Source organism: Chiloscyllium plagiosum, chromosome 10, assembly GCF_004010195.1.
Source record: "Chiloscyllium plagiosum isolate BGI_BamShark_2017 chromosome 10, ASM401019v2, whole genome shotgun sequence".
Lineage (NCBI taxonomy): Eukaryota > Metazoa > Chordata > Chondrichthyes > Orectolobiformes > Hemiscylliidae > Chiloscyllium > Chiloscyllium plagiosum.
In genome coordinates, this window is record NC_057719.1 from 66,259,862 (window position 1) to 66,271,878 (window position 12,017).

Genomic DNA, 12,017 nt, shown 5'->3' on the forward strand with positions numbered 1-12,017 from the left:
CACCCACCAGTTCCCCTTGTATAGAGCAAGTGTTGCCCCTCAAAGTCATGCTTCAATTGTACTGAGAATATCGACATTTTGGATTCATTACATTGGTAATCCTGGATGCAAAAGAGGGACAATAAGACATAATTTTATGGTGCTATACCTATCACTCAATGGGCACTAAGGTATATTCAGTATTAGGCAAAAGTGAGGACTGCAGATGCTGGAAATCAGAGCCTAGATTAGAGTGGTGCTGGAAAAGCACAGCAGGTCAGGCCGCATCAGAAGAGCATGAAAATCGATGTTTCGGGCAAAAGCCCTTCATCAGGACTTGAGTATTATACTGATTCAGTTACTATCAAGCATTCCTCACAAGTATTTGGAATGTGTTTCATGCCTCCTCCATAAACGAATAAGGAACATAGTGCTCGCTTAAGAATCCATCTTTGGAAGTGGCTAGTGATGAGCAAAGCAGCTCGAATTACTGTCCATTTCTATTGGGATAGTGATACAAAGAAAATTAAAATGGAAGCACGCTAAACCTATGCTGAGCGATTCCTGATTTAAATGGGCCCTAAAGCTGGCTAATAGTTTGGGGTCTTATGGAGATCAGGGCAGCAACCAGAAGTCCTGCTACAACCTATTTCTGGCAGAGAATCTGCATTGAAAGGAAATCCAGACTGCAATCTCTATTCAAATGCATTCTTGCTGCACTCCAAGTGAGGCTAGAAAAATAGCAGAGAAATCCAAAGTGTTATTTTCCATTCTACCAAACCATATTGTTATGTGACATAGACTGGTTCTGCAATGCATTACTTAGTCCAGAAAAACCACAACTTTGAAAAGAAAATGTTAATGTACCAGCAAAAATGTATACAATTGAAACTTTCCCATAATCAACACCAGATTATTTGACAAACTTGGCTCATATATCAGAATCCTTAAATCTTGAAAGATTATGAATCAACTGAACATAATATCAAGTAGATGTCATGAAATGCCCCAATATGCACCGTTGAAGAGCCAAACAAAAAGTTAGCTCTGCCACTGCTATCATCATATGGATTAAGATAAATAATAATAAACTTTCTTCAAATGATGCATAAAAACTGCTGGCTCATCATTCTTGCCCTGGATGGCATTATTTGCTTCACTTGCTAAATTCAGTCCAGTAGATTGTTATTTTCTAATAAAATATGTTCAATATGACCAAAGAATAATTTAATCAGTAAGAGGTTCAATTTTTTTTCAACAAAAAGCACTAACTGTGGAATTGTCCAAATAAACAATTTATAATCTCATAATTAAAAAAAAGTTAACATCTACACACGTATGCAAAGGAAACATTAGTGACCATTTTCTTACAAAAATATTTTGAGAGTGCAACTGTTTGACCACATGCATGCAGGAGTGGAAAAAAAGTCAGATCAATGAACATACATACCCATTTGGTGAACTCTATTGACTAGCATGTTAAAAGGAATAGCAGAGAGAAACAAGAAATTACAACACTACATGTGCACTTCTCTCATTTCTTCTAGTTACTTCCATGATTTAACTTTGAGCTGTTGCAAAGAGATCAATATGGAACAAACAACTGCAGTAGTGATCTGGAATGCAATCCTAGTTTTGCAAAGGAACTGACAAAAAGCACAACTGATCATTACTTCACTTTACAATGGGATCCTTGAATAGATATCCAGTCTTGGCATATTCTGTGAATAATTAAATGAACTAAACAATCATTTAACGGCCGACTGTTGTCAAGATCTTAGGAGAAAGTGAGAACTGCGGATACTGGAGATCTGAGTCGAGAGTGTGGTGCTGGAAAAGCATAGCAGGTCAGGCAGCATCCCAGGAGCAAAAGAATCAATGTTTCGGGCATAAGCTTCTTCAGGAATGTTGTCAAGATCATGTCATAGAGTTATAGAGATGTACAGCACGGAAACAAACCCTTCAATACAACTCTGTGAATACCTAACTACTCGAGCTAACAATACACTGGTATACAATACAAAAGATCAATTACATGTCTGTCCTAGTTTCCAAGCATTAAGCATTAGACCTTCTGATGTAGCAGACTACATTTATGACCAAAGTACTGCAGCTGCTTGCCACTGCAGGAGAGCTGAAGAGATTCTCCCATTCTTTGCCCCTGTCATCAGATGTATGGCAGGGTCTGTAATCAACCTGTCTGGCCAAATCACAACCACATCTTCCATGGCCATAATGTACTAGCATGGAACCTGAACCCAGAACTTTTAACCGGGAGATAGGGATGCAAATACTGCACCACAAAATACCGCACAATTTCATGTTCTACTTAGATTATATTTGAGACATGTTAATTTTTCCTTCTCTCTCTCTCTCGCTCTCTTTCAGGAACAACAACTTATTGGATTCATCCATGAGTATTCTGGGGAAGTACTATTGCATGCTATTGCATTCTGTAATGTAGCTGACCAGGAAACTCTCCTAGAGTTACCATCTACCCTCAGATATATTGAAACAAGTTGCAGCAAAGACCTGCCCTCTGTGTTAACCTTTTCAATTCTGAAAAAACAGAAATTACAAACAACTGCATAATGGATAATGCTTACGAGTATAACAGACGAACCCTTGAAGAAAATAATCAGATGAATTAAAAAGAGAAAATTATACTTGGAAACAGATGCTAAATCCACTTGACTGAAACAAGAACTACTCGCAGATAATGAAGTCGACTTACAGAGAATTACATAGAATTCTGAGTACAGGAGTATGTCAGTATATCCACTCTACAAGTTTTCTTATCCAATCCTAATGGCATAACATTGTATTCAGTTTATCTTTTTCATGTTGTTTGCACCTTCTCTAGTGTATCAACATCCTAAGCCTAAATATGGAGACAAGAACTGTTCATTGTGGTCTCACCAAGATGCAAACTTAGTCAATCAATGTACACAACATATCCAGTAGTCAGTGAAAATCACTCTGTGCTGTAGTTCGCAAATTAAGTAATGACATTATGCATTTTAGATATCAGTTCACAACTTAACCTGTTGGGCAAAAACTAAAACACCATCTGGACTGTAAGAACAGTAGCAACAAATATAAATAATTCCAAACAATGATATTAAACAGAAAATAGTAGATAATAAATCAAGTTACTAAAAGAGTGACATGGTGAATTATTTTGATATCTGTTGGTCTCGATACTTACACCTTCATTGCTCTTTTCAGTTGTACTGGTCAACATCTCCTGCAAAGCTCTGACTGACAGTGACTGCTCCAGCACAAAAACACAGATGGAGAGATCAGGAGGGACATACTGTGAACAAAAAGAAAAATATTACAATTATCAAAGTGATTATTTTCGGTTTTGTTTGTGGTCAAGCAGCTTTTAAAATTCTGTACAAAGAACAATTTTTACATAAGTTGAGGTCTGGCGAAAGCAGATCATCAAGGGAAAAGAGATGATATAACCAGTTTAATAAGAATGCTTCATTTTTCCTCATTTAGTTTATCTGGAATAAAATCCAAATCACACTAGAATTGGTTTGGTACCAATAGGATACAAAATATGCTGTTTATTTAAAGGATGATAGAAATTGGCACAAACTTGACTGTCATATTGACATTTCAGCAAACCCTATGTGGTCTGATTATATACACTGTGCAAAGGTCAGTTCTAAGATCTTTCTGCTTGTGAAATATACCACTGTGGAGAGTGTTGACTCCCAAAAATATAAGTTGAAATGAAGCTCATGAGAAAATGATATTAACAACAGTCCAGCTACAGCCATTTCCTATAGGCAGCAGCTTTTTTCCCCCTTTCCCATATTCTTAATCGACAAGCTGTTCAACTCTTAAGGGCGTCACTAAATCAGGAAACTCCAATCAATCCCGAAATATACACACGGCTTTGAGTCATGGCTTCTGTATATCCATGATAAGTAGAAGAATAAGGTCTTCCCTCACTTAAGCCAAAGACACTGAGACTAAATGAAGCATACTTCTGGCTTTCAGTGGAGATCAGCACAGACCAGAAATCAAACTCAGACAATACTTGTTGCACCTTTAATGTTAGTTGGATCTGTGTAAATGAGAAAAAGCCTTCTTTCTCTATTAAACTGAATGGAACCCTCATACGATATCACACAAATCCATATTGATTGGAGAACTGCAGAAGCAATAAAAGAACCTTTGATGATTGGAAATTACAAAGGCCAACATTAAGCAGAATAGATACGGTGGCATTTTGGCTCCTTCAAATGACCATGCAATTCTCAAAGGAAAATGAACCAGAGTTAATACTTCAAGCATGGAAATAACTCATTTTGAGAACTGAAAAGTGTTGGAAATTTATTCTAATATGCTTTTCAAAGAGGCAGAAGCGCAGTGGAAACAACAAACGGGTTATTTAATGGTGGAGATAGAGAAAGAGAGATTTAAAATGGATGTAACTGAAGGTGAAAAAGGAAGAGAATGGGTACTCTCAACTAACTTGATGAAGGATCTTTGCCCAAAATGTTGATTTTTCCTGCTCCTCGGATGGTGCCTGACCTGTGTACTTTTCCAGCACCATTCTAATCTTGACTCTAATCTCCAGCATCTGCAGTACCCACTTCTGCCTACTCTCAACTAACAGCAAAGTAAGCAAGACACAAACAAGCAAGGCTATGGAGTGGGGAAGAGTGTGAAAAAAATGATCAACAGACATAGTACATTGAGTTTCTGAAGTGAAGGAATTCAATATTGAGATGTCAAGGCTGTAACGTGGCTAAGCTAAAATGAGGTGTTATTATAGAGTCATAGAGATGTACAGCACAGAAACAGATCCTTCAGTCCAACTCGTCCATGCTAACCAGATATCCTAAATAAATCTAGTCCCATTTGCCTGCATTTGGCCTATATCCCTCTAAATCCTTCCTACTCATAACACCCATCCAGATGCCTTTTAAATGTTGTAATTGTGCCAGCCTCCACAACTTCCTCTGGCAGCTCATTCCATACATGTACCACCCTCTGTGCGAAAACGTTGCTCCTTCGATCCCTTTTAAATCTTTCCCCTCTCACCTTAAACCTATGCCCTCTAGTTTTGAACTTTCCCACTCTGGGAAAAAGACCTGTCTATTTACCCTATCCTATTTACCCTATCCTATTTGCCTTCCAACCCTGGCAACATCCTTATGAATCTTTTCTGAACCCTTTCAAGTTTCACAACATCCTTCCTGTAGCATAATCAATGTAAAAATACACAGTAAGTAACAGAAACACAATGCAGGGGTATACACATCATTGTTATATTTTTTTACAGCACAAATAAATTAAACATTAATGCAATTTTGTCTTAAATAAAAGTTACTGGCAGAGAGAATGTAATGTTGAACTTTTAATTTTATTTCTTTATTTTCCCACTTTATATTAAGAAGGACTTTAATGTTGAATTTATTTTTTTACTTTGTGCTTAAGATTTTGTACCTGGGTACATTTGAACCTAAGATAGTGCCAGGAATAACGACATTGTACAATTTTCACTGTACTTTCATATACCTGTACTTGAGTATACGCGACCCTCAATCTTGCACTGTGTTTCATTGGAGCAATGCAGCCAGCCCAGGACAGATGTGTTACCATGACAGCAAGGCAGTTTAGTAAAACGGCAAGGAACTGAAGGTCAGGTCATTCCTACACAAAGAGTGGATGTGTTCCACAAAGTGTTTACCTAGACTCCATAGAGTCTCACCAGTGTCAAAGAGACTACATTGAGAGTAGCAAGTATCATAGGCACGTTTGAAAGAGGTACAAGTGAAACACTGTTTGACCTGGAAGATATGTTTGAGACCTCGGACCGTGAGGAGGGAAAAGATGAATGGCCAAGTTTTACACCATTGTGACTGCATGGGAAGTGAGGAAGCATAAGACTGATGGAGAGGTAGATCAGGGCATCACTTGAGGGAATGTATTAAGTGAAGGGGAGGGGAAGATACGTTTGGTGTTGGAATCTTGCTGGACGTGGCTGTAATGGCAAATGTACAATTGAGTGATGTACAACTGACATGATGCCCTCTCAGTAGGGAAAACCCATTCTCTTCCTTTGTCACCTTAATTTACACCCACTTTACATCTGTTTCTCTTTCTCCACCATTAAAAACCCATTTGTCTTTTGCACTGGGTTTCTGCCTCTGTTAAACATATATTTGGGACACACTAATTCCCAACTGTACATTCACCAGTCGAAGTTTCATCCTTACAGTGCTTCACTCCTGATCCCCACTGGATTCAGCTTGCTCCATGAAAATTGAATTACCCTGCAATTCATTAAGCATACATGTGTAAATGTAGCCTTAGAATTGGTACATTAATCAATGTAATGTTTCACAGTATTAAAAGAAGACAGTGCTTAGTCAAGGGTTTGTGCATCAATTTAATAGCTGTGCTAATCCATCTGAGAGATTTTTAAAAATTTAAATTGCTTGAGTAAGTTTTTAGCACAAGGAAAAATCATTTCGTAAAATTTCACTTTCTGCAAAACTAGCAAGATGATGCTTAAAATGAATTATGGCCACTTAGATGTTGATCCTAGCCAACTATGTGGTTCAACTTTTAGCTTCACTGAATGCACTTAACACAGACAGAATGTGATCATCACACAAGATTTATGTCAGGAGTTTTGCCTAGCAAGCGAAAACAGAAGACAAGCTTGGAGTGAAAATTTAAGTATGTATAATCTTTCAACAAATAAGCACCAATTAGAGCAATAGTGCTAAACTAGTTCAGAAATGTTGCAAGTACTAGACTATACTACTGCTTAAAGGGAGTTAGTTAGGAAATATTAATATTGGGGTGGACAAAGTTTTTATAAAATCACACAACACCTGTTGGACTATAACCTGGTGTTCTGTGATTTTTAACACTGCTGAAAAAGGGAACACATTGTGAAAGTTTTTCAGCTTGCAACCATCATTACAAATACAAGAATGGCAAATTTGAAATATCCAGGAACTTGGAGAGCCTATAATTCTATATTTCTTTCTCACAGCAACACCTTGACCAATCAGTTTTGACTTGCCAGTTAATAGGCACCTTTTCCTACTGTGATATGAATTACGGTCATTTGAAAGTTGGTGATCTTTCATTTGTCTTAATGTGGCAAGGCAAAAAGCTTTGGCAACGTACCTCACTATTCAGCATTATTCAAGTTCTGTGTGACTAGGTGGCGTATTATAAACTTACTGGTGGTCATTAACACGGAATTATCTTTAGTTGTAATCAGTGTTAATACTTGGTGCGATGTCAATTCAGGTAGCCACCACTCAATCCTGAGTCTCAAACAATTGATTCTTCTGAGAATCTGCTCTTTGAATTATGCAATGCCTTTTCCAAGTTGGGGACAGTATGATGGATCTTCTGTCTTGTCCCTGCACTCCATGACTTATCACAAGAGTAAGTCTGGAATTGTTCCTGGGTCTCATCACCTCCCATGGGTTTTGCCTGGTCTCATAATTATTAAAGATTCTTTTGCACTGATCCAAGGTAAGCAAGAAGTTTCTTCTTCAAACCCAACACCAAGAAAGATTATAATTTGCTGCAAACTTCCCAGCAGTCAGATCAGCTTCTGTGGAAGCAAAATATGTTTGAGATTTGCGACCATTCATCACCGCTTTTCATCATGAAAGAACATATCAGTGAATTGTACCAAACATGTAATGAAAACTTTCAGATGGTTTTTCTGAGAAATGTAATGAATTTCGAGAATAGGGACTGAGTAAAGTGGTCCAATGGCAGTGGGTGAGATTCTGATCTGGGAATGAATGGCTCACTAACTTCAACCCCCTACAATGCAGAAGAATATACCTTGGACCAATTCCTGGCTTCCAGCCAAGAGCAGAAGTGGGTGAATGGTGGATTCTTTACCCAATGTGACCTAAACCAGATAGGGCTAAGGCACAGAGCTGGCAAGCCTTATCCTGGAAAGAGGTCATGTCCACTGTAATGAAGGGGCACCAGGCATGGGGCTGTGTCAGGTTCAGATGGGGTAGGGGTTTTCTGGAAGAAATAGCAATTCCTTGGATTCCACAAATACTTGGACAACTTGGCAGAAGTGGTTCTTTTATTCATTTTAGTGGTACAACATTTTAGATTGCAAGGGGATTTAACTGAAAAAAAGCATCTCAGAAGCTTAACAGAGAAGGCCAATCCACGGAATGCATGGTCAGCATGAACACTGGGGCAGATAGCTGGTATGTAGGGATAACTAGATTTGTCTCTCTATGGATGACCAAGAAAAGGAATCCAGGCAACGCAGATTTTAACCAAAGCAGCCTGGACAGAGGCTGCAGTGGAGTTCAGCAGCCCTGAGATCATTCGAAGATCCTAGATTCAGGATCAGAAATTACTTAGTAACTTACTGAACTCTGCAAGGATAAGGCTCCATTGTGGAGATGGACATGCATGCAAAGGAATGGGAAGGCATCATCTGTGTATGGTTTACATCCTGCACAGACGTACAAAGTAACATAATCCACAAACGTCAATTAATGTGTTCCTGAGATCTACGTAGATGTGGTGCTGGTTTTAGAGGGTTCAGGAGAAATTGGAGAGAACACTGCTGACTATCTGCGAAATGATTGGAATGAGTATGCCTGAGAATCTATGTCATGGCTCTATAGCACATCATCACAGGAGAAAACGTTACAGAATGCCAGAGAGAGAGGAGCAGAACTGAAGGAGTGGTGAACCTGACCAATGAGGTTGTGGTTTTGGAGTTATTTGCAAATATGAATGGAGTTACTTCATTGGCACAGGGAAGCCTTTAGGAAACTAACAGAACAATGAGATTGCAAGGGGATTTAACTGCAGTAAACAGTCCTGCCAAAAGGGTTAGGGGAAGGTGTATGATGACAGCACTACTCATATGGAGGATCATTTGATCACTTGTGATTTTAGGGCTTTGTGGATTGCCAATTATAAAGAAATCTTTTTGTTAATGGGGTGTGGGTGTCACTAGCTAAACTGTATTTACCCAGCACAGGTATGAGTCAACCACATTCCTGTGGATCTGGATTCACAGGTAGAACAGACCACGTAAAGATGATGGCATTCCTACCTTAAAGGTGTTTTTTATGACAATTGATAACAGTTATACAGTCACCATTAGGCCAACTTTTTGTTCTAGATTTTTACAGAACTAAAATTTCACTATCTTCCATGTTGTGATACAAATCTATGTGCCTGGAACAGCATGCCTGGGGTTTTGGATGACTAGTCCAGTGATATCAGCACTACACAATTGCCTCCTCCATGCAAGCTGGAAAATGTGAAAAGCAAATCCTTCAAAATATCTCAATGTGCTTTCAAAATACTGCCATTGTAGAGTTCTGCATGCTCACAATCGTCCTAAATTTGGAATACGGTTATAACCGTGTCTCCTTTTGTCTCCTACACAGCGGCAGCCACCCATATAGAACCCCAGCCATAAGGAAACTATTCAAACCACCAAGGTGAGGGGAGAAGGTGGGGGGGTCAGCCTCAGAGAGTGTAGCAATGCAAATCCTGGCACCTCAGGAGGTTATTGTGAAATTGCACAATGGAATGCAATATTTGGTGAGGGCAACAAAACCAGAAATTGCTGGAAAAGTTCAGCAGCGTTGGCAGCCTCTGTGGAGAGAAATCAGAGTTAACGTTTCAGGTCCAGTGACCCTTGAAGGGACTGGAACCAACAGGAACCAAAACATTAACTCTGATTTCACTTCACTAATGCTACCGGATTGCTGGGCTTTTCCAGCAATTTTGGTTTTTGTCTCGGATTTCCATCATCCGTAGTTCTTTCAGCTTTTATTCGGTGAGGGCTCTTCAAACTGGCACAGTCTGCTGCCAGAAGGAAGCAATTGAGCTAAGCTCTGGTATTTGGAAGGTTTCTGAATAGATATGGAGTCTAATGGTGAGATGGTAGATGTGGGGCAACCAACATGAGGTTATGTGCCTTGTAGGTGGAAGATAGGCAGCCAGGAGGAGAGTCTTTCGCTTCACAATTCCTAGCCCCCTACTTGGTCTTGCCATCATAGTCTCTGATCCAATTTGGTTTCTGGAGAACATTGACCCCCAGGATGCTGACAGTGGGATATTCTGCAACGGTTATGCCAGTGCACATCAACAAACTGCTACTGAGATTAGCTACACATTATTTGATGATTTGAATAGTGTGGGTCAGCTCCTGATTGATCGCCACCTGCCCACAGTATTATTGCAGCTCAGCATGATATGTTTGGTCTATAATCCAACGTCATCTCACCAGCTATCACATTGTTGCACGTGCAAAGTAGTCCCTTTTTTAGATTATATCCTGACCATTATAATCTGTTTGATCAGTCTTTTGGTTTGGAGCCCTCTGTCAGAACAGTGCATAGAACAGAATGGCAAGATTGTTCAATAACTATCTCCCACAAACATCCAATACTCCAGGATTATCCTAGAGAGCAAAGAAAATTCCAAGCTTCATATCTGCATGCTTCAGTTGTGTCAGCATCACAGACTAACATCTATATTTCATCACTGTGTTTAAGAACGTGCCTAACAATGTGATAATGCCACATAATCTGTATTTTTTTTGTGTGTGATGTTAGCCATGTCACCAAGGATAAGTCGTCTAGTCTTTGAAATAGTGCAATGGATTATTTTATATCCCTTCCAAGCAGGCAGACATGACCTCAATATAGAAATACTTTCACAGTGCAATACTCCCTCAGTACTACATTGAATTGTTAGTCCTGATTTACATTCAAGCCCTGGAATATGACGCAAACTTCGGATCTTGTGCTTCCAGAACAAGAGTGCCAGCTACTAAACCGCAATGTTACACTGCCCATCTTTGCTTTAAATTCCCTTGCCCTGTGCTGTTCATTCTCAATCAAATGAGTAAGGACAAACACTGACAGTGATCCCACTAAAGACTGGGATAAATTCTTAATGATCCCAATGCCAGAAAACAGGGTAAGGCCATGAACAATTAAGTGAATCATAAAGAAAACTAATGATAAAAGGTTGGATAAATTTTGAAGAAAAACTAAATTGAGGACAAGAAATAGAAAAACAATCTAATAAGAAGCTCAAACATCGATAACAGCAAAGAAAAATCTTCAAATGGTGAAAATGAATCATTGTGTTTATGTACCAATACGGATGAAATGAGCATCACTGAGGATACTCAATAGCAAAATAAGGCAGGTTGGTCCAATGAACAAAGGCATTGCACTTTCATCTGTGGGGAGCTTCAACCCAGCTCTTATCAGATGCAAGCATTTCATGCTTCCCATGGAGATTAACAAACCAGAAGAGCTAATATTACCACATGACCATAATAAAGAAGCAATGAACAAAATGTCATTTTTTACAGTATTTTACCTTGGCGATCAAAGCAGAATTAACATATTAAAAAATGAATTAACAGGCAAATTATACTCAATGCAAAGTACACATCACACAGCAGATACAAAAGTGGACATTACAGATTTCCTATCTGGTCCACTCAACATACATGAACTGAAAATGTGTTGCTGGAAAAGCGCAGCAGGTCAGGCAGCATCCAAGGAGCAGGAGAATCGACGTTTTGGGCATGAGCCCTTCTTCAGAAATGAGGAAAGTGTGTCCAGCAGGCTAAGTAGATGGAAAGAGATTAAGGTGAGGGTGATAAAGTGAGGGTGATAGGCCGGAGTGTGGGTGGGTGCAGAGAGGTCAGGAAGAAGATTGCAGGTTCGGGAGGTGGTGCTGAGTTCGAGGGTTGGGACTGAAACAAGGTGGGGGGAGACGAAATGAGGAAACTGGAGAAATATGAGTTCATCCCTTGTGGTTGGAGGGTTCCTAGGCAGAAGATGAGGCGCTCTTCCTCCAGCTGTCGTGTTGCTATGGTCTGGCGATGGAGGAGTCCAAGGACCTGCATGCCTCCCGCTCCACCAAGAATATGTAGGTCCTTGGACTTCTCCATCACCAGACCATAGCATTATGACGGCTGGAGGAAGAGCGCCTCATCTTCCACCTAGGAACCCTCCAAC

The 12,017-nt window shown here is 39.5% G+C and overlaps 1 protein-coding gene across 10 annotated transcripts in view; it reads right to left on the reverse strand.

The window, feature by feature from the left end:
- The window catches only part of ryr3 (ryanodine receptor 3), a 347,517-nt gene that overhangs the window by 285,764 nt on the left and 49,736 nt on the right, over window positions 1-12,017 (reverse strand). For all 10 annotated transcript variants that reach the window (XM_043697981.1, XM_043697979.1, XM_043697973.1 and 7 more), the window contains exon 3: window positions 3,188-3,295. In XM_043697981.1, the coding sequence (XP_043553916.1) occupies window positions 3,188-3,295 (108 nt within the window). The remainder of the gene's footprint in view (window positions 1-3,187; window positions 3,296-12,017) is intronic.